Below are 23,233 nucleotides of genomic sequence, written 5' to 3'. Positions count from 1 at the left end.
TTCACAGCCCATCCATCCCCCGGTGCTTTCACAGCCCATCCATCCCCCGGTGCTTTCACAGCCCATCCCTTGGTGCCTTCACACCTGATCGCGGGGCACATCCCTCTCTGGGCGTGCGGGAGCGTACTGCTCATCTCCTGTGTTAACAGGGAATGATGATGTTCGGCGACACAGACAAAAATAGTGGATTTACTGCTAGCAAAGATTTCCTGTTTTGGAGATCTCTGCTTTTTTTTCCCCTGATCTATTTGTCGACAACAAGAAATGTTTTGGCTATGAAAATCTGTTTTCTATCTATTTCCAGATTGACGCTCAAAAAAGAATGCATTTTCTGAGCCATTAGGCATGTATTTAATTAATGATTTTTTTTTTTTTTTTTTTTTTTGGTGCAGATCCCAGATGCTTGGAAACAGAAACTTAAAGTAAATAATTGATGTATTTTTACTTGCAATATTTGAATCAATACCTAGGTGCATCATTTATGCTTTGGCATTTGAAATTGTGACAGCCTGTTCTCTGTTTTCAAGCAATAATTTATAACACATTTTTCAGTTTTTCAGGATTGGTGTCTGTGCAGCAAATATTAAATGCATACTGATTAAAATTAATTACAAACAAATGACACAGAAAACGATATTTTTTCCCATTTATAAATGCCTCATTAAATAATGTTGCTACTTGTCAAAAGTAAGATTTTTTCAAACTAGGAAACTTAAATCCTTAAATGCTTTTTCTTTCATGAGAACTATACATTCAGAATCTATTATTTCAAAAATCCTGTATTCAAATCAGCATTAACTGAATATCTTGGATGAGCTTTTTTTTTTTTTTTTTTTTTATAATAAAATATAAAAAAGGGTTTTTTAAAAAAAAAAATTTTTAAAAATAAAAATTAATTAATTTTTTATTTTTTTTTTTTTTTTTTTTTTTTTTTGCCTATGAACTGATCACAGAGGGTCTGATATTAAAACATACTTTTAAATCTTAAAATTAATTGAAACTGCACTCCTTTTAATGATACATCCACTGTAGTTAAGCCTAAAATGTACAAAAGAAACCAAATGTCCACACTGACTCACAGGAGTTCTTTGAATTGTTGCCACATAGAGACAGTATAAAAAACTTTTCAAATAGGCAGATGTTGCCTGGTGAGTATTTTTGTTGTGCTGTTAACTCAGGTGTCCTGTGGATCCCCTGACAACACTGATGTGTGGCCAAGGACTGGGTCCTGCCTATGTCACTGTCCCCAGCCATGGCTCAGCCCAGCGAGGCCACCCATGGGAACATATCTGGAGCCTGGAGGACACAAAGGTCTGAATTACAAATCCTCATTACAGCTGTCCAGCACTGCCTACAATACACCAGGATGAATTCCACACTGGAAATACCCCTCTTGCCATTAACTGTGAGGAGAATCCAGCAGACAGCTCGGAAATGCCTGGGCATGGTCTGAGTCCAGGGCTGACCAGGACTGGCATCACCCGAGACCAAACTCACAGCAGGCAGGAGTTCTGATCGAACCAAACTGCCCTTTCTGAATCTGAACACACCACCAGTATTCACTATCCACTCGAAGTGCCTTCAGAAATAAAACACTGCAAGTCTCACAACAGCATTTTGCTCTGTTTTGTGGAAGAAAATTGAAGTAATGTTCTACAATTTAAACAGAAGTTTATAAACTTTGAGTGTTTCAGGTTTTGTGTTCAGACAAATTCTCCTATTCATATCTGTGTGTTTGCATAACTGATTAGAAACAGAGCTTTACTGTTATGATACTTGTCATTTTGATTCCTGGAGTAGGTGAATTTTTGTTGATAGCTATGGAAAATGTGCTGATGTCCCAGTGTCCGGAGCTGAATGGGCAGGAGCTGCATCTTTTCCTTTTCCAGTCAGTCATGAATTATCCCTATGTGTTACAGAGGATGTAAACCAGAAGCCAGGAGAAGTCAAAATACTGTTCTACCTTTCACAATCAACCCAATATCACTCCAGACCAATTAATTACATAATTAATAGGATTTTTTTCTCATATTGTATATTATTAATTTTTCTAATCTATGTCTGTCTAGATGGAAATGGCAGAAAATTTTGTGGTTTGGTTATTTGTTTTTAGTCCAAAATTTACATTTAAAATAAATCATGTGATACAGCTAAATATAATCACTGCTGGATTGTTTTGCTAGTTCATTATATTATCAACGAGAAATATTTGAATGTGAATGGGGATGGTTTAAGTGTGGAGAATCTGTATATAATCAATGTACTTAGTAACTTTGTTAAATTATTGGATAAACTGATCAGAACTAGCTTTCAGGAAAAGCAAGGATTTTTTCCGTGTTTCTTTAGCTAGCTAGGCCTTTTTCTTCTCCTTTTTCTGGCAAGAGAAGAAAGATGAAAGGCTGTACTCCTCTGATGAAAGGAGTTTATTGTTATTTATTCATTGATTGCTGTATACAATTAATCCATTTGGCATCAAGAGGAAACAGCAGATGCTTTGAAGGAGAGAAAAACAAAACAAAGTACTTTGAGCTGAGTGAAGGTTATATTTATAGCGCGGTACCAAAACCTCACAGTGCTCAGTGTTTGTTTCGCATGCAAATTGGAGTCAGGACAGCCCGTGCTGCAGCGCTCGCTGCTCTCAGAGCCAGGTTCCCTGGTGCCTTTGTCACCAGCTGCGCCCGGAGCGGCCGGGCTGGAGCGCGGTGCCGTCAGCCCGGGCTGCTGCGGGCGGGGCCGGGCCGGCGGCTCCCGGGACAGCCGTGCCCGCTGCAGCCCCTCCGAGCCCCGCTGTGCCCCTCCGAGCCCCTCCGAGCCCCGCTGTGTCCCTCCGAGCGCCGCTGTGCCCCTCCGAGCCCCTCTGAGCCCCGCTGTGCCCCTCCGAGCCCCTCCGAGCCCCGCTGTGCCCCTCCGAGCCCCTCCGCGCCCCTCCGAGCCCCGCTGTGCCCCTCCGAGCCCCGGGCTCGCCCAGCGGCCCGGGCTCCGGCCGGGCTCTGAAGCTTCCGAGCCAGCGCGGGGAGCGGCAGCTCGGGGAGAGGAGAAGGGCGTTTGTGACCCCTGTCGCTACCAGCCCAGCGCCCTGTCCAGGCTCCAGGGCTCTGCCCAGCTCGGACATGCTCCAGCCGGGCACTTTACTCCGCCACAGCCTCTTTCTTAACTAAACTCTGCGCAGCACCGACACGGCCGTGAGCTTTCCGGAGGCTTCTGTGCAATTCAGTAAGCTGAGAGGTTAGGATAATTCTCTGCACTCCTGGAGAGAGGCTTCGGTTTTTCTGGGGAGCCAGGATAGCAGCGGGAAAGCGCTGGGGGTGATGCCTGGATGCAGAGCAGAGCTGCTAAGCTCCTTCCTCCTGCTTGAGGAGCAGCAGTGTGATGCGCCTCGGGGCGACTGGGGGCCTGCTGGATGACACCAGCAATTAAGAGTGGTAGTACTTCCAAATTAAAAAGGCTCTCGTACTCGGCCACTTCTGTTAAATTAATTAGAGGGACCACTGCTTTAAGCCTGTGTGCCTGAGCAGCTGCCGGTGCTGCGAAGCTACCGGCACTCGCTAAGGGAGTGGCATTTCTGGCCGAAATCTTGCTGGAGTGGTTATGCCACAAGAACTATGGCTACTTAATCCCAAACAAAGACACCTTCCCAAGGCTAACAGGCTTTCAGTTGTCCTGCAGGCTGGCGTGCATGTCCCTTCCCTGATGAGCCTCATTTCACAGCTTAATACCCTGGTAGCAAATAAAGGATTCTTTAAAGGATCTTTCTCTTGCAGCTAGAGAAAGAGGAAAGAAGCCTGATATTAGCTGTTCATCACTTTTCCTTTTAAGTGTTCAATATTCATTGTTCATTCAATATAAAACCACAGCATACAGTCTAAAACTGCTAGAGAGGAGTGGGTAAAATGTACCCGAGTTACTCCTATATGTAATCCTTTGCCAGAGCTGCAATTTCAGATTCCCAGAACTGTGACCCATTTGTGACCCACAGACCTCTTCTAGTTACTTAATTTGAGAAAATATTTGATTAACTTAAAAAATCACAGTAACTTCTCATTCGGAAACAAACAAAAGCCTCTTCACATCTTCATTTTAGTTGTCTCTTAAGTGAAAGATGCCCATGAGTAATGACTTGTAGTAATGCAAAGAATGGGAACAGCATATGAGCAGGAAGCAGGAGTTCCCTGTAAGCCCACCTAAGAATCCTTCCACTAACAATCAGCAGAGACAACTGTTCACTGTAAGAGTCCTTTAGGGAAATCGTTTCAGCTTGATTCTGTTCTAATATTTGGATTTGTATTTCATGGGTTAGATAGATTTTATGATGATTCTGAATTGGATTATTTTGGACCTTTTTGGTAAAAAGAACAGAGCTGTTAATTAAACCCCATCTCCTTCTATTGCCCCTGCTTCACTGCTTACCATGTATCCTCACAAGTGGTTACACACATGCATCCATATAAACACACACACACACATACATGTACCTGTGTGTGTGTATACATACGATAGATGTATACATATTGATATATATATATAGAGAGAGACATACATATATATATATATATATATAAATGAGATCTGCTTTACTATCACCACTTTACAATTAGGTCAGTCCTCTTATAATAATAATAATTTGCCCATTCCTTCCAGACTATCCTATCTGTTTACTGATACCCAAATACACATACAACTTCTGTAGAAAAGAAATCATACTCTGGTTACTCAGAACAGACCCAGTCTGTAGATAGATGGCTTATTAGTCACCATGAGATTTAATCCACTCGTCTAATATGGAGGCTTATAACATATGAGGTTAAGTACCAGATGATGAACCACATGTTTAGCGCTAAGTAGTATTATAACAGAATAATGGTAATTTTAACAAAAAGTATTAGTTTAATGAAGCTAGACTGGAGTAGCTAGTAACACATCTGAAGATAAGAATCAGCTCTTTTTTTAGTTTAGTTTTAGTTTAGTACAAAGTGCCTCTGTACACATTACCTGATTCACATGGCCCTTTATGTTTCATGCTGATGTTTCTTTTCCCAGCATAAGCCTTGTTGAATTGACAGATGTTTTCATAGGTTTTCCCTTCAGGTCCACAGATGCTCTCTTGAGATTTGCACACACACTGGGGTTCAGGGACTTCCCCAAACCTTGCTTCATCAGCATCCAACCTGCACTCAAGGTGATCCCCACATTGCCCATAAAAATGATTGCCCTGGTCCAAGTCGCAGATCTGACCTTCCACATTCCCACATTCCAGGCAGCAGCCACAGCGATCCAGCACAGTCCCGGCTGGACAGTCCTTAGGCTCAGAGCAGAACGCCAAATCACATTTTCCACAACTATCTCCTTCCCGTAACAGCCTCCACCACCCTCGGTGGTATAAGGCAGGGAAACTCTGAGAAACCTGTACCAGTGCTACCAGCACTGCTGTAACCATCCAGTGCTTCATCTTGAGAGTGTAACAAAAAGCAGAAAAGGTCCTTGGAGTAAAGCCAGGAAGAGGAAAAAAAGCAAACCAAAAAAAGAGCAAGCTAGTGGGAGAAAAACATCACAATCCTGGTTTTGTTTTAGAAAATAAGCTCTACTCCAAACACAGGCTTTAAGAAAAAATTAGCATCCGATTTCTAATCTGGAACTGATAATAAAAATGCATAAAAACCCAGCAGCTTTTCTCTAATGCAGTTTGGAATGTGAGTACTGCTTGCACTGAGACCAAACTGCCCCTTCTGACAGCTGAGTCGAAGCTCTCTGAAAAGCTGTTTGCTCTGTGTCTCATTGAGCCAAATTTGCAAAGCCTTGCTCTACTGAAACATCACATTGCAACTGTAGAAAGGGGAACAGGGTAAAGGAGTGTAAAATGAAAACATTTACTGGAGGAGTGGCCGTCCCCTCCATCAGGCAAAATAGTCACAAAAAGATAAACATGTGTACAAAGCAGCACCTAAAATCCCAGTGCCCTGGGGCTTAGACAGTACTCTGGAGCTTGGTGCAACACCAAATGTGATCCATTACTGATCACAGCTAGGGGTTCTGAATTAACACTTTATTTACAGGCTCTATACAAGCAAGAGGCAATCCAAGACAGCTGGAATTGACTTTAAACTCTCGGGTTTAAGATGAAAGATGCCTTTAAAGAACTCATTGTTCTCTCTCCATATATTTTCTTTTCAGTGTTTATGGGTGTCCGTGCTTTGCAACACAAAATAATGTAGTCCATGTTTGGCTCTAAGAACAATGTGCAAAAGGTTTAGAGCACAGGCAAACATGAGCAAACTGCCACAGCTTCAAAAGAAGATTCTGCTGAAGTAGTAGATGCTGTGTTCATCTTTTCAAAGCACTTCTCTGCCTTAGTTTCTTAAGAGGTACTTACACTGCAGGTTATGAAGGAAGATGAAAGAGGTAACTAGGATTTCTTTCCGTGCTTTTTCTGTGTATATGTGTCTGGCAATTCAGGGAAATGGCTTTGCGGCTCGTTTTTCACCAGGTGTTGCACTGTTCTTTGTCCATCTCAGGATTTAGATGTGCTCCCTATCTCCTGGCAGAAATCCCTCTTCCCTTGCCCTGCTGATGAGATTTTGTGCCTGTAGCCCACAGGCTGCTGTCACCATTGTTCAAACCACGTGCAGCTCACCAGCAATTCTTCTTCCTGGCTGTGGAGGTAGAAGTGAAGCATCATGGACCTGCAGCCCCTGCAAGCATGGTTCAATGCCATGGGTCAAGGATCACCACTGTCTACAAAGGAGATGTCTCTCTGTGTTAGCTTAAAATAACCCTACATGCATCACAGTTTGAAGATAAACATAAAACTAAGACACTGTTAGCAAGCTGAAATAAAAGAGAAGTCATGCTTGTGCCTTCTTTTCCTAAAATCTTTCACAAACAGTTTTTCCCCTCTTTTTTTTATCCATGGTGTGTAACTGCTTACATAAGCTCAGTGAAGGATGCATTTTGTTGTACCAGCCTTGCATCCTCTGGCTGCATTCACAAAGGCAAATCTTTTGAGGTTGTATGTTTACTTTTCATCCCAAACATTTCCATGGCTTTTCCCAAATTCAGCTCCATACCTTCTGCACCATTTGAGATTACCTCTTCCTTTGAGATAAGAGGCAGGCTGCTTCAAAATCACTTCCTTCTCCCAAACAGCACATAATGCAATTTCCCCCAGCCTACACTGATAGCACTTCTCAGAGCCAGCCTGGAGACACCTGCAGGGCACTGGTTCTTTTTCCTGTGATCACTAGGATAATTCATATTCTGTAGTGCAAGTTTTTGCTTTGAACTCTGAATCAGACTGTAAATGAGTAAATTATGTGTGTAATTGATGCTTTTAACACTGAGAGTTATGAAAAAAAAGTAACCACTGAATTTAATGATAAATTGATTCTTTTGTCCTGTTTAATGTGTTTTATTTCATATTTCTTTATCAAGTCTTAATTGGACTTTAGTTTTGCATTATAGCATCTACTCACCACAGTCTATTTCATTATCTGTCTGTACAGCTGTGGGGGATGCGTATCTACAGGACAAGGATTTGCTAAGGCTCATATGAAGTAAAGGAATGTTTATCAAAGGGTGAAGCCATATGTGCAAAGTCGAGCCAAAGCAGGAAGGGCTGCAGGCCAGCACTGCCCCTAATAAGGGTGAGCTTTGTCTGGCATCTCTCAGGAAACCTGTGATCTTAGGGCTATAAAACAGTGAGTGTATTGCAAGGAAGTACTTCTTGTGAGCTGGCACAGAGGAAACCCATCACAGATATCCTAGAAAGCATTTCTGGCATTTACCTGACTCATGTAATCTGAATTCTTGGTGGGTTCAGCCTCTAAATTAAGAACTGGAAGTGCCTGTGGTCTCGTTTAAACAGCTGCCACCTGGCAGATGATCTGCAGCTGAAGGTTACTTGGTCACAGATTCCTGAGATCACCTGGAACAAATTGAGGTTAAAGCACCATGGTATGAAATGGAGAAATGGCCTGATAACTCTCTGAATGTCTTTCATTACCAAGCCAGCTGTGACAAGCTGAGGAGAACTCCCCACACTGGATGGATGTGTGGCAGTCAGAGCAAGAGGAGAGGGAGGGAGAGAGAGCAAGATGCACAGCCGGGTTTGAAGAGGCACATTAAAGGCATGGCATGCTTCAGGAATAAAATATACATTATTTCAGTGTGTCTCTAATCCCTAAAGCTTGCTTTGGTAGGGAAAAGTGTTGATTTTTAGCACAAATCTTGAATTACCCTAAATATCTCTCAGGATGAAACACAAGCAGCAGTGGATTAATGTCACTGGTGGAGCTGCAGGACAAACAGCGCAGTGCCCTGTGCTTTTCAGACAGCAGCCCCCAGGAGCTGCCTGCAGGGCCGAGGGCACAGGAGGCCTCACAGCCCCCAGTGAGGGCAGGAGGCTGCAGTGATGGGGAGCCAGCTGCCATCAGCTGGGAAACGACACCTTGGAGAATCATTTGTGTACCCTCGGTCTCAGCAGGAAGGGCTGTGCTAGCTGTGCAGCAATTTCCCTCGCTTTTCCCCAGTATTTTCATATGGCATGATCAGGGCAAGGAGTTCTGCCACCTTCCCGTGGGAACACGAGTTGGATGATGGGCAGGGAGGGGACACAGCAAAGGAGCCCAGGGCTGTGTTACACTCAGTTTCTGATTTGTATCACATTATTCTGCTTTGTGTGATAATAGGCAAGGTATGTGTCTGATGCAATTTGAAATCCTGTTGCTGGTGATTTTTGAGGTATTGCTCCTTCAGACAATATATGGTTCAGCTCTTTATTCTGTTTTAATTTGTGTCAACGCGAGTTTTAATTAAGGGAACGTTTCTCAATGTGGCTCCTGCCAGACTTGCAGACCTGGTTGTTACATAGGCATGCACAGAAGTCCTGTCAGGAATTACAGCAAAGTACAAAAACCTTCCATGTGTTCCTTCTACCTTCTCTGTCCTGCAATGGTTCCTCTCCTTGAACATCTGGAGTCAAGCTGAGAAGCTAGAGTGCTCTGTCTCTTAGGCTCTACTACCTACCTATACTTGAAGTTCGTTTAGAGATAGGAAATCTTGGCTGACTCAATGTGTTTCCACCCAAGGAATTTTATACTTGTATTATGTGCCCAAAAGAAGCATTAAAGAAAAGAATGTTCAGCCTGTTGTACTGGGTCATAGCAGGCTACAGGTGGCTGTGCCCAGTGGGTATGTGCATTACCTGCTACTGTACCCATCTCCTAGGAAAATTTTTCCCCCACAGTATCCAGAGTTGAGCTTCAGCCGAGGTGCTTAGCTCACCTGAGAGCAGTATTTAATTTTGTTGAAGTAAGCAGCAAATGGGGGCGATTGATGCCATGTGCTGGCTCCTCCCAGAAGCGCTGACTGGGACAGTCCTGGGATCTCCAGACAGGGCCTTTTCTGGGGCCAGTCCCATGTGCTGACACTGCTTTCATGAATCTCCTCATTAGTGCTGTAAGCACATGAACTATAAGTTAATCCTACCATAACATGATTATTAAATCCATTAATCCAAGGCAGGAGATCCATAATTAACTTATTCTCCAGCATCAAGTAAATGATTATGCTGTGAGCTTTAAGAGAGCAATTGTTCACTAATAAGCAAAATACAGTGGGGCTATTAGACTATAAGACTGTAATTGTATAAATTATAAATTTTGCATATTTTAATAACATTTTAATTATTTTCTTTGTAAGTTAAAATGGAGGTTCAATTTTTTTAAGGTTTCACATATAATTTTAAAAACCCCAAAATTAATGTCTGTCCCCTACCTGTAAGCTGACCTTTCCATGAAAGGCTTTGACCAGACTCACCTTGCACCTGTCTCAGTGCCTGACTGTAGATTTCTCCTGTTACGTATTTCGGCATATTCATTGTTGGTCACTGTAGACATTCAAATTTTAACTTGCAAGGACGAAAGAAGTGTCTGATAGCACCGTGCTAGTATCAAAGGCTTGGGTATGTTTCAATACAGGCTTGCAGATTCCTTTTCCCTTCCCTGCAGAGGCACAGAGATGGGAGGCACACAAGGAGGTTGAAGCCCAAAGTTGACACTGGTGCTGCTACCAGCAGAGTTCTTCAAAGTGGCAAACCACAGTGTTTCCTGAGAAAGTCTAATGGAAAGGGAGATCTCCAAAACTTGCAGACAATGAATAAAGAATAATTTTTCTTGGCAACCTTAATGTTGATGGATAGGACAGTTTGCCTTGTCCAGTTTATATAAGAGCAGCTGATATAAAATTACTTCATAGCTGGATATTTATGAGAAGTTTCATTTCAAATAATATAGTTTTTGCCTCTGGCGGTGCTGTGGTTTAGCCCTATTATTACTGGGAACTAAATCTTTAGGATATTCCAGCTATAACTGTAGGGCCTGTCTGATCTACGCAGCAAAGTTAATATTTTCAAAAGCAATGGAAACTTTATAATGGAAAGTCACATCAGCAAAAACTACCTGTCCCTAAAACCAGCCAGGAAATCAGGCACCAAGAGGAAATTTCGGGGATGTTCCTTCAGCTTCTCCTGCTTTCTCTCGCACCAGTACTGAGTGTTCTCCACGACAGTGAATGTACGGCAATTCTATCTCGGTCCTCCTCTAGGAAAGCGACCGGAAACCAAGCTGTGATATGCACAACATCCTCTCACCTTGTCTCTGCTGCACGTGGATCTTGCATAAACTGCTCCTCTCTCTTGAGGGAAATAGGATTCACCCCTGGTGCCAGACCTGAGCAATGTCAAAGCAGCAAAGTTGTAACAAAAGCTACAGCTAATGAAAGCAAGCTGTGAGAGAGCCATCTGCTGAAGTCATGGAATTGATCACGTTGGAAAAGGCCTTTCTGGGAAGGGGTCTGTAGCACAAGTCATATGAGGAGCGGCTGAGGGAGCTGGGAAGGGGCTCAGCCTGGAGCAAAGGAGGCTCAGGGGGGACCTTGTGGCTCTGCACAAGTCCCTGACAGGAGGGGGCAGCCGGGGGGGTCGGGCTCTGCTGGCAGGGAACAGGGACAGGAGGAGAGGGAACGGCCTCAGGCTGGGCCAGGGCAGGCTCAGGGTGGATATTATGGAAAATTTCTTCACTGAAAACATGGTGGCATTGGAACAGACTGCCCAGGGCTGTGGTGGAGTCCCCATCCCTGGAGGGACTTAAAAGCTGTGTGGATGTGGCACCTGGGGACAGGGGTTAGTGGTGTCCTTGGCAGGGCTGGGGGAACAGCTGGACTTGATGATCTTGGAAGGCTTTGTACAAAGAAATTCCTTTTTTTAACATTAATATTTGGCAGCTAGTGTAGAACACATTAGGGCATTTCAGTTGGGTTTTAAAGAAACAAACCAATACAGAAAAGAGATACAGATTTTTTTCTAGTAGAGAATCTCTCTGAGGGGTTGTGTTCATATCACAAACATTCACTTTATTACATTTTTATGGAATGGACTTTAAATGCCAGTATATACAAGCCAACACTTCATTATTGGAGTTTGTGTTTATCCACTTGCCATTGTCAGTCTGTTCCCCTTTGTCTTCTTGTGCTGCTCTTTGTAAAAGGTATGATTTATGAATACGTGGGTTAGATCCCTCACAGTATAGCATGGTGAACTGGTTCAATAAAAAGTTATTAAAGTAAAAAATCTATAGTTACATGTGCTCTGCTCACCTTCTATAGGAACCCCAAGAATAGATTCTTAAGCTAAACAAACACTGCGTGCTGAGACTGTAACATAAGCTACAGACTGAGAGGCCTCACTCAGCCAGAACTCAGCTGAATGGAGCCACAGCAGGCAATTCCAGTTCTGCCCACATAACTGCAGGACTGCCCCCTCTCATGAAAGTAGCATAGACAAAAAAAGGGTGGTGGGGTAGGGGAACCTGCCATAAACCATTTATTTTACAATCAGGAAATAAAGACTCCCAGTATCCCTTGAGCTACACAGTACCAAATGGCATTTGGTTCTTTAATGTAACTGTGCCACATTTAATTTATCTTTAAAAGAAAACTCTGGCTCCTGCTAACTGCAGGATAAACAAAGCTGACTTTGGGCAGTTTCCAGAGACCACTTAGAATACTAATTTTTTAAAAAAAGTAACAGTGTTACAGCCTAAAATAGAGAGTGGAAGGCTGATTTAGACTAGCCTACCCCAACCCACACGTTTTTCACCCAGCAGCACTGCTGACTTGCCACAGCTGCACAGCCACATAAAAGAGGGGATGACAAATGGGCCAGTTGTGCAAGAAGTGAGCGCTGCTTGTAGCAGTGAAAGCTGAAGGAAACACGCTCCAGGACAAAAAATAGTTTGTGAGGAAGACACGGAAAGTGGTAGAATCTGTTCAACTGCAGCACAGCAGGAAGAGTGTAAGAGATGGGTTACAAAACGATTTTGCTGCCTCTATTTCATGTTCCCAAATCTCTGAAAAAATGCAGCTCTAACAACAACAAGCCCTCCATCTGTCTCAGGGATGGAGAACTTCAGCAAGTGAGGATTACCTCAATGAGTGACAGATGTTAAAAGCAATGGGGCACCACTGTGCAGTACTGAATCACCGGCCTGGCACTGCATCACCTGGGACAAAGCAGCACCATGCACAGGAGCATCCCTCTGTGCTGCGCTGCACTGCGCTCCTGCTGCTGCCTCAGGGCTCTCTCACTGCAACAGGGCAGCTATTGAGGCAGCAATCACAGTCCCTTTGTTATCTCTGGCAAACAAAGAATAACAGCTATGATCCTATACGTCCTCTGGGACATCTAAACTCGAAGGTTCCAACCTGCTCCAAGCTACCAAAATAATTTTGCTGCCTGTAGTGCTCTGTAGCTGCCATGTTCAGTCCTGCACACCCTTCTCCAGCCAGGTGAGGTGTGGAATGAAATGCAGCTATGAGCAGAAGAGCCCAGCACAGCCACTCAGCTGAACAGGCTGCTGTCAGAGTCAGTGCTACTGATGCTGACACACCAAGGCCTTGCATGCACACCTCACACACTCTTCTGCTGGGTACCTCAGGAAACACAAGGAAGTTTTTTGTCCACACTGAATCCACTGAGCTTAGGTACCTGGATGCCCACTGGCACAATTCCTCTCCTGCTGAAGTAGAATGAAGCAATTAATTTCTACTAAAAGTACAGATAATAAGCCCAATAAAACACATTGACCAGCATGAAAAACAAAGGGAAAAGCAATTTTGAGTAGTGGTCTACATTGCCAGGGTTCTGAATTGTGAAATAACCAATAATCCTGTGCATTTTGTTTCTCAAGACACATTTGATTTTCTCATGACTTTTCATGGTCAAGTCACTGCAGTTAACATTATCGCTGGAAATCTCAATGCTTGTGAAGCTGATTTTCTGTTTATAGCTGGTGATGGAATTGTTGAGGATGTTGGTGATGTTAACTTCTTCCATTTCTTCAGTTAATTCATTTGCAGGCCCCTAGGAAACAAGAGTTTTAAGGTCTGTCTTCTCCTGCAGAGCAAGGAGACCATAAGGACAAAGAAATAAGAGCACAGCTTCATACGTGGTCATCCCAATACTCAAACACACCTGTCAGCTGCTCCCTAATCTTAGGAGGGTCTGAGGTCCCAGAGATGCCTGTTTCCACCACTGTATTTCCAGAGATATTTTTAGATCCTTGAGCAAGTCTTGAGTAATCCAACATCCATCTCCTACAGGATACCCATCTCTTCCTGTCTACACAGTAACTTAATGCCTGGGGAACTCAGTATTGAGGTGGGAAACCTCTTTTGCCCCTGACAGGATTTAAGTCCTTGATGACCACTGGACTACAGTCATACCCGACTATTTAATTTCTCCCACTAAAGCAGAGCCCTTGAACAACTCACTCTCACAATCCCCACAGAACACTGTGGGACTGATGTTTGGAAGGGAGGAAGAAGGGTTCAGCTTTCCTCTGGTAGAGGGAAGTATCTCCCTCTATTGGAGTTACTGGAGCAGTTTGATAGAAGAGCGAAGAGTTGTGTTATACTGGCTCTTCTCTGGCTACATTTGAAAGGAGCAGAAGAGCTCACACGAGCTCAACTCAGGACTACGGACCCAATTCCAGTACCAGGCCCAAGTGCCCTTCTGAGTGTGGTCCCATGAACTCAACAGGACTGTCAGCTAAGGCTGCTGCTCAGAAGTGCACCAGAGACACAGCACTCCTGTGCTATTCATATGTTTGTTACACACAAAAATTTAGGTTTAGTGCCAATCAGGAGAAGCATTGTTAATGTATCCGAAGCAGGAAGACCATCAGTCTTATCAGTTAATGGAGAACTAATTGCTGTTAGTCCGAGACCACTGTGCTTATTCAGGTACATTGGGCCTTACCTCTTCTGGTACTTTAGCTGCACACTTCTGTGATGAGCTGTAGTGAGCCACTGCATATTCCACAAGGGCACCAAAGATGAAGCTGAAGCAGATGCCAAGATAAACATCAATGGCCTTAATGAAACAGTTGGTTTTCGAAAGTGAACTTCGTGAGCCGATCATCAGAGTTGTCATAGAAAGCACTGTTGTAACTCCTTGGAAAACAGAGAGACCTTTTCTTGGGGACACTTGGGAGAAATCTTGGCCTACCCTTCTGCTCATGTCATTGCTCTCTATTGCTAGCCAGATAAAGCACATCACTTCTTACCAAATCCAAATCATCCATCACAGCAACTGAAATGCTTTTGTAGCATTAGCTACTGGCTTCACACAGGCTCTCCCTGCCTTTGGCAGCTTGGCTCCAACAGGCAGTTGCCTCTCTTCTTTTTCATGCTTTCAGTAAAAAAACCCCCCGTCCTGCTCCCTCCAAAGCACATCACAAAGATCGTGTGCTCTGTCCTCTACTCTCTGCAGCAGATCTCCTGGGAGCCTTGGCCACACACAGCCCTGCAAGTGGGCACATATCCCTGCCACAGCATCTCCTCCACACCAAACCAGCTCTGCCCCAAGGAACAGCAGAAGGCAAGCAGACCATTTATCCCTGAGCAGGTAGCTCAAGAAAAGCTAGCCTAGCCTTCAAAGGCTCCTCTGCCTGCTTAAATCTTCTCACTTCCTCAGCCAGTAACTCACCAATGCAGGTTCTTGCAGGCACTGAGTCCAGTGTGATCCAAAAAGAAACCCAGGACAACATGACAAGCAGAGTGGAAGGTATGTAGGTCTCCAGAATGAAGTAAAGGACATTTCTTCTCAGTTCAAACTGTAATATCAGTCGTGGGTAACTGCCTGTTCATGAAAGGAAGAGACTTGGTGAATGTGAGATTCCCAAGGACACCTGAAGTGAAATTGAGACAGCCCAGCACTGGCCCTTCAGCTGATGTAGCTCAGCAGAGCCACACCACAACCATGGGAGAGGCCTTGCTTCCACCTCAGAGAGCTGATGGAGGTAATACCCCACACAAGGGGACACCCTCAGAGCTGACACACAGCCAACACACCCCACACGAGGGAAACACACAGCCCTGACAGGCAAAGAGGCATCTGAACAGCACACGCCTTGCAGAGGGGCTCCTGCAGCTGAGCACAGCGGGAATGTTACAGCAGGGCCTCAGCTCAGAGCAGAGCAGGGCCGATGCTCTCACCCGTTCTCTCTCACTCAGCACAGCACACCTTTCCCAACACCTGCTCTGAAGGGCACTACCAAGTTCAGCCTTATCTGATGGCTGAAAATCAGACAAAACATTTGTCTCTTGATGTCAGCAGGCTCTGGCTCACATTCCAAAGCATCCGAGTACCTTATAATCACAGAGAATTAGACCGCCATTTTCATTAGCGATTTGTGATCTTTGATAATGGTATCTTTTCGTGCTCAAAAAAAATCAGTCACCTTTTAAAAATCAATTTGTTGTAACTACTGACATAAAGGTTCTGAGGCTGGATCAGTAGTGTTTTCAGGATATAGTTCTTCTCTATAAACAATAATTCCCTTTGAAGTGTAGAAACAAAGTCCATGTTGTTCATGGGCTGTGTATGCAACAAAACAACAAAACACTGATATCTGTAAAACCTTGTCATTCTAAGGAAGTTTTGTCCCCTTTCATAGTGTCTGTGATTGGAGAAAAGAGTATTTTACACTGATAATGAAAAAAATATTGAATTCTGATCTACAAAAATATGTTATCCATCATGATAGAATTGTAATTTACAAACAAATGTATATTTAAAAAATTAATTTTACTCCTAGTTACTGTAAACATTGCTCTCCGCAGTATTTATAGACTGCACACCTGGATAAAAGGGATAGAGTTTCTTCAGATACGTGTGGAGAAAATAAAGGAGACTTTAAAAAAAATTAAAAATCCATCAAATGAATACAGTATATTTTAAACCTCCATCTTTCTGTGGATTTCCATCTTACAGATTGCAACTGTATAAGATTTCATACATTGAAATTGTATTGCAATGATTGCAACTAATAGGATTTTATCACCTTTCTGTTCATCTCTTTTTGTGAGAGTAAGATCTGCTAAAGACTTTGCTGGTTCAGGCCTGAGTCAAGAGATCCTGGCCCACAGGAACAAGAGGAGATGGGATGGGGAATAGTCAAGAGCCTTCTCTGCTCTTTTCTCTCAAGAATTTACCTGTCTCCTGCTGTGACTTCGAGACCAGGGTGTGGTAGTGTTCCACCGTGTACTGAGAGAGCCGCAGCTTCTCGATGCCGTGGACGGAGTCATTTCCTCTCAGCCAGGTGAAGGTGACATCATTTTCATTGTAGCCCCCTTAGGAGAACACAGAGACTTTGTGACTGCTTTGGCCAGTGAAAGCCCAGCTGCTGCCCTGCTCTGTCTCCTGCAGGGAGCAGAACCCTGATGCTGGCACTGCAGGCTGGACAGAGGCCCCCTGAGCTGTGTCTGACCACAGAGGACACTGGCTGTGCTTCCTTCACCACACTTGGTCTCCTGCTCCGGATTTGGACAGGAGCACAAACCTCTGGGAACGACACACAACGTGCAAGGCTGCTGAGAGCCTATTTCAATTGTTTACGTGGGGTATTTATGTTTTCAAAGATAATCCATTGCTGTCATACACAGCTTGATTACATGCAGCAGGATAGAAGTACTGCAGTGGTTAACCCTCAAATGCAGTCTCTTCAGTCTGAGGGGAGAGCAGGAGAACACAGTGGTTAAAAAAGAGAATTCAGATCCCACTGAGCCCCTTACCATGGAGCAGAAGCACATTTCACGGAGTCATCTATTCAAGTGCTTTAAAACATCAGAAAATGCATTTTCAGTTAGTTGAGAACTTATAGCTGAGACTGCTATGTGGTTATGAACCAGGCTCCTCTGACTGGGTACACATTGCCCAGAAAACCTGCTCATAAAAACAACTTTTTCTGCAAATCATTCCTCCTATCCTCAAAGGCATTAAGTTACTGAGGAAAAATAAATGCACACAAGATTTAGGTAACACCAAATTCCTGCCTAAAAGCAGTGGGACTCTGTATATGCCATCTGAATGGTTGCCTCCGGGGATGTAAGTGATGACATGACCTCAGGATAGACTGAGGAATACTGCAGTCTGAGAGATAAATCTTGTACTGAGTTTCCAGCCTGACATTCCCTTCAAAAATTTGACTTAATTTAGGAAACAAGCCCATCAGTTTCACTGATTTAATTCTTTTATTAAGAGCCCTTCTTTGAGACCATGTGTAGGGACGCTGTGATTCTGATAATAACCCATTTGTCCTGGTAGAAGGAATCAGATGCAGTTGCAGCTCTATTTACATCTAATTGTGTTTTCTTATTAGACACAAATTACCAGAGCTTGGGCGTGATGAACTCCTAAATTAGGTGTCCAGAGTATGAATCCCTGAGTAGAATCCTAAGCATGTGACTTTTCGAAGTTCCTAAGTGGTTTTATAAATCGTGGTTACTCAGGAAAATTTTATAATAAGTGATAGATTGTTGTTAATTCATCTGGTGTATATTTAAATAGCATTATTTCTGGGCACTTATCCTAATGAAATCTCCAGTGGGCAATATGTATGTAATTTCACTGGAATTATACAGCAACTGAGCATGATGTAGGACCCAATCACTTTTAAACCAGGCCTAAACATGCTCCGCTTTAGCAGAAGAGGCCAATCATTATTATTTCAGGAGCTATTCTTTGTAATAAAGTTAACAATGGTGAACTAATATGATTTTAATGTGAAAATAATATGTGCTTCCCTAGATGCTTCATGCTGCAACCCCAGAAGTTAAAAAATCTGGTCTTTTCAGTGCTGAGATAGTGGAAGTTTGGTTTTGTGCCATGCAGCAGGAGCTGGCTGCCTGCTCATCACAGGTACAGAGCAGCAGCACTGCGCTGGCTGAGCTCTGGGGTAACAACCCTGCAGTGGCTTACTTTTTCCTGGAGTCTTTCTCAGCCAGCATTGCCATAGGTGAGCTTTTAATCTAATTGAGAGCAGAATTCAGTGATAATTCCTCTTCTTGAGACTTCCCAGTCTGAGACTCTTCTGTTGACGAGGGTCCCATCCTCTGTATTCCTGCAGCAGTCAGCCCTAGTGGAGGGGCAGGTACCACAAAGCTGGGTTTGCCCTAATTTCAGCTCATGATTTGAGAACCATGTTTAGTGAGAACCACCCTTCCTTATGTCTTTTTTACAGTGGGGATTTGGGGGGTGCAATAGGTAGTAGCTACCTAAAAATATGAGAATTGTTCCTTGCTGTACTTGCACTTACCCATAAGTTAGTTTTGAAGAAGCTGTGTGTTCAAAAGGACCTAAATTTTGAAAAGCAACCAATATTACTTCATCCTTTCTGTGAAAGATTGAGTTCCCTACACTTTAATAAAATATTCTTTATTACCACTTTTTTGCATAAACTTCACAGTGACAGGACTTCTCTGGACTATGGATTACAACATAAACATTTGAAGAATGATGATGCAGAAGTTGTTTTCTTCTGGACATTATAATTTGCAGGAATAAAAGTCTACTTCAGAAAGCCACTGTGCTGAATCCACATATACAACATGTGTAGTTACTTATGAATAAAAAAATCTAAAGTTAGAGTTTTCTAGAATGTTATACTTACAGCTTTCTAGCTGCAGTCGGCATGTTTGTGTGTCCATAGGGTATTTTGACAGGTCCATGTTACAGGCAACAGTAGTAGTGATTCTGTAGGCAGAGAAAGAACTTTGAAAATTGCAATAAAAGCATGTAATGAAATTGCTGTTTTACACAGCAAACTGGATCGTAAGGCCTCTGCCCTGTCAGTTAGATTATCTGAACCTATGAAATTAATTAACTGAGAACCTTTCTTAAGAGCAAGTGCTCTCTGCAGCCATCCCAATGAAAACGTAACCCAAGGAGGAATTTTGCTTTGCTCTGTTGGGATAGAGAGTTTAGATTCACTTTTTTTTTCCCCCAGTGCTACAATTTGCACATCTTAAGAAGTCACCACTTGCAACATGAGGCACAGTAACTAACTGCACACGTGCTCTGGCTTGCTCTAACGTGGAGGTAGGTGAGTTTTTCTGTGCAGCTGAGGTAACTGGGACCCAGTTACTGCAAGCTAAGGAGAGTACTGTAGGAATTGCTAACCCAAGTGCAGTGCACATTCCTGCAGTACATGGACAAAGGCAACTCTTGATAAAAAACAGAAGTCATCACTACATGGCACTGGATAAGAAAATAGTTTCCCACTATCAGTTAAACTTTTACTGTTGTGATGTCCTCCTTCCATTCCTCCCCCTCCTCCATCTGACTCGACTTTTCCTCAGTGACACCTAAACTTATGAGCTTTCTGAGCAGGTCTCAGGACATAGCAAGTACTGTGATGGGAGATCCTGATCCCTGACTGGCATTTCCAGGAGGCCAGAACAGGGGGAAATGGATCAGCAGAGTATGGTCACAGCTGGCTTGTTGACCCTAAACTCATGACCCATGACAGCTGGTACGGCTCCTGTTCAGGGTAACTCTGGAAATCTATTCTGAGCCAGCAGCACCAAAGCCAGAGGTCTCTGTACCTTAAGGCATACAGGACAGTGCCATTAGAGAACAGCCTGATGAGGCGGTTGCCCACGGTGACGTCGTGCAGGAAGGACCTTTTGGATTCCACGATGTAGGTGTCGGGCACCCAGAGCAATTCCACCAGGCGAGCGTCCAGCGTGAAGCTCTCGTTGCCATGGAAGACCAGCCGTGGGTCTGTCCAGCGCTGCCGCAGGGAGATGGTGGCTGTGTAATCCTGGCAAAGAGAGCAGAGCCTGGGAGGACACGTGTCCAGCACCTGCACGGCACAGCTGCAGGCACACCACGTGTGTGACAGGGGACAGAACACATCTTTGTTCAACCAAGCTTCAAGCTTTGTTTTCATCCCAGTTTTATTCACTCTGTAATATTTCTAATACACTTCCACTCTAAGGTGTGGAGTTTGAGGACTAAAGATTATACTTATAGTGCTTTATGTTTTTAATGAGCAATGATTGTAAATGATGTTTTTGTGTCCATTTTGCAGGTTAAGAGAACAGTTGGGAAGCCCACACTTGAGGGCACCCCGCAAGTCAGTGATGTTACAGATCAGTCATTGCCTAGAGCTGGGAAATTCCACACATACTATAAATCTGGTCATCAAAGAGGCATTGACACTTTGGAGAAAAAAGGTAAGTGAATCCCACCTGTTATTTCAGGGAGGTCTTAATAAAACCCCAAACAAATGAAAAAAAGAAAGCTTGTGCCTTCTATTTTAATAGGAATTTTGAATCTAAGAACACTGGGATTAACTTGAGCTTGGCCTGCCAAAATCAACCTGCAGTGACTGGAGCGTTTTCACAGTGCCCCAACAGAAAAGAATAAGCAGCACCCACTCAGCTCTGAAGGTGATGCTTTGCTGAGACTTCTGGATACCACAGGCACTGTTGGACTATTTCACTTCCTTCCTCACAGTCAAAGCCTTTTACTTTCAGAACATCTGTGTCACAGGCAGACTGGCATGGGCGCTTGTGCTAACAGCCTGAACAACTGCATTTCACCGCAGAACTGCTGCCTGGCTCTGGAAGATCAAGCACTTCTGCTTCATCCCATCTCCAATTTTCAAATGTTTTAAGGAATTAAAGGGTATCAGTGTCAGCATATGCAACTTTTAAAATTTTACCTTCAGCCTGTGATGTCAAATATTGGGTTGTTATGGCTTTCAATACAGTGAGTTATAGTAGTGGCAAAAGTGAAGAATCCTGGTTGATTTTCCAACTTTTATCAAGGCACAGATTGAGCCTCTGCAATGTCTCCTATATGGCCAGAGAACTTTAGATGGATCGTCAAGAAAAAAATCCAGAACAGGAACTATTCTACGAGGCACTTCATTTAAGTTAGAGGTTTGTGAATAACTGATTTTGTTGCTTCTGCTCCTTCCCCAAAATGAATAGCTTTAGCAAAGTTACAAAATTTTATTTAGTGAACTTGATTAATTTGTTGGGAGGAGGTAGAAAAAAATAATTGGTGGTGGTAGTCTCGAAAAGGCAGAAGTTAACTGTTGAAATTGTTCCTGACTGAACTTCTGACTGCTTGGACTGAAACTATTTGCTGAATTTACCCAAGTTGCCCATAGTTTTGGTCAATCTGAAAGAGGAGCTTTCAGTGATCAATGTTTGAAATCCAGCTGTTATCAGAAGTGGAATGAATCAGATTCACCAGTGGTGGGAAGATGTTCTCTATATATTTAAATTTATTTTCTTTCTTTTCTTGGGATGACCAGTCCTTTGAGCCTCAGACTGTGTCACAGCTCAAAGCCTTACTTCTTCTCCTTGAGAAGAAACCCTGTCCAGGACTTCAGTCAGAGCCAGCACGTCCAACAGAGCCATCCCTATCCCACACGAAGTGCTTCCACATGAAGGAAAGGGATGCCACACAGGACTGATTTTTTCCATTTCCACAGGGCCTGATTTCCAGAAGGTAATGAGTTTTTGACCAGTAGGACTTTTGGAACCACTTCTATTTACTTGTAAGCCCACATTACAATGGCATCTCCACAGTCTGCAGTCATACATGAGTCCTGTTTTCACCCCACCTCTGAAAGTGGTCAACGGCCACAGACCAGCAAAGCAGTTTCAAAATGACCATTTCTGTGCTGAACACACAGGAATACATGCGAAGTCTCCCAGGCAGATCTCATTCTTACCGTGTAAAATAAAAATTCTTTCACTTACCATGTCACTCTCAGATACACTAGAAATACTTGCGATGTCCAGACTCACTGCAATCTGTACAGGTTCTCCTACAGAGGGAAAGAAATGCTTCAGCAGAGGGAATGGGAGTGTGAAGGGCACAGTAAAGCCTCTCAGGACACTTTGCAGGGTGGGCACTGTCCTCAGTCTCACTTGCTGTCTCTAAAACTGCAGAGGCCCAGAGGGTCAGACACAGTTTCAGAGCAATAAGCTCACAAATTACATGATCCAAAGTACAGTTGTCACTGTTAGGAAGCTGTGGTTCTGTGTTTGGTGATGGTAGCAGGGGCAAAATATCCAGCAGCACCGGCTGTGAAGCTCAGCAGTATAAATCAGCAGCATTTCAGTGGCATTTGCCGTTGGACAGGCAGCCAAGGCCACTTTGCTCCTTGCTTCACAGCCCACACCAGCCAGAGAGCAGCCAGGCCAGGGACCTCTGCGCAGAGCACTTCTCACAGCCCAGGGAGCGCTGGCAGCCCCGGCTCCTGGGGAGGATGCAGCGAGAGGCAGAGAAGGTCCCTGATTCCCGAGAGCAGGCACTGCCTGAAATCCAGGGGAGCAGTAGCCTTTGCTGGTTTCAGCTCCCACCTGACGGATCCGCAAACCGAGCGTCGCTGCCGGGATCCACCGCGAGAGAGCAGCACCGCCCGGGCCAGGGGACACGGGACACGGGGAGAGGGGACACGGGGACACGGGGAGAGGGGGACACGGGGACACGGGGACACGGGGAAAGGGGGACACGGGGACACGAGGAGAGGGGACACGGGGACACGGGGAGAGGGGACACAGGGACACGGGGAGAGGGGACACGGGGACACGGGGAGAGGGGACACAGGGACACGGGGACACGGGGAGAGGGGACACGGGGACACGGGGAGAGGGGACACGGGGACACGGGGACACGGGGAGAGGGGACACAGGGACACGGGGACACGGGGAGAAGGGACACGGGGACACGGGGAGAGGGGGACACAGGGACACGGGGAGAAGGGACACGGGGACACGGGGAGAAGGGACACGGGGACACGGGGAGAGGGGGACACAGGGACACGGGGAGAGGGGACACGGGGACACGGGGAGAGGGGGACACAGGGACACGGGGACA

The 23,233-nt window shown here is 44.4% G+C and overlaps 2 protein-coding genes across 8 annotated transcripts in view; both read right to left on the bottom strand.

The window, feature by feature from the left end:
- The window catches only part of LOC121662879 (kazal-type serine protease inhibitor domain-containing protein 1-like), a 12,710-nt gene extending 6,737 nt beyond the window's left edge, over positions 1-5,973 (bottom strand). The window contains exon 1 of one of the 2 annotated variants that reach the window (XM_042024525.1): positions 4,990-5,973. In XM_042024525.1, coding sequence (XP_041880459.1) covers positions 4,990-5,446 — 457 coding nt within the window. In that variant the 5' untranslated portion in view covers positions 5,447-5,973. The remainder of the gene's footprint in view (positions 1-4,989) is intronic. The other variant, XM_042024515.1, reaches the window with a different exon arrangement.
- A 5,409-nt stretch (positions 5,974-11,382) lies between these two features.
- The window catches only part of LOC121662786 (gamma-aminobutyric acid type A receptor subunit pi), a 29,333-nt gene continuing 17,482 nt past the window's right edge, over positions 11,383-23,233 (bottom strand). For 4 of the 6 annotated variants that reach the window (XM_042024360.1, XM_042024376.1, XM_042024385.1 and 1 more), the window contains 7 exons: positions 22,111-22,178; positions 19,936-20,153; positions 19,002-19,084; positions 16,546-16,683; positions 15,038-15,190; positions 14,309-14,502; positions 11,383-13,411 (listed from right to left, as the gene is read on the bottom strand). In XM_042024360.1, coding sequence (XP_041880294.1) covers positions 13,097-13,411; positions 14,309-14,502; positions 15,038-15,190; positions 16,546-16,683; positions 19,002-19,084; positions 19,936-20,153; positions 22,111-22,178 — 1,169 coding nt within the window. In that variant the 3' untranslated portion in view covers positions 11,383-13,096. The remainder of the gene's footprint in view (positions 13,412-14,308; positions 14,503-15,037; positions 15,191-16,545; positions 16,684-19,001; positions 19,085-19,935; positions 20,154-22,110; positions 22,179-23,233) is intronic. The other 2 variants (XM_042024394.1, XM_042024403.1) reach the window with 2 other exon arrangements.

The sequence above is a fragment of the Corvus kubaryi genome, unplaced genomic scaffold, assembly GCF_017639235.1.
Source record: "Corvus kubaryi isolate FWS band 111438036 unplaced genomic scaffold, C.kubaryi_AGA036_p1.0 128, whole genome shotgun sequence".
NCBI classification, from domain to species: domain Eukaryota; kingdom Metazoa; phylum Chordata; class Aves; order Passeriformes; family Corvidae; genus Corvus; species Corvus kubaryi.
Note: the sequence above shows the minus strand (reverse complement) of the source record. Positions and strands in the feature narration are given on the sequence as shown.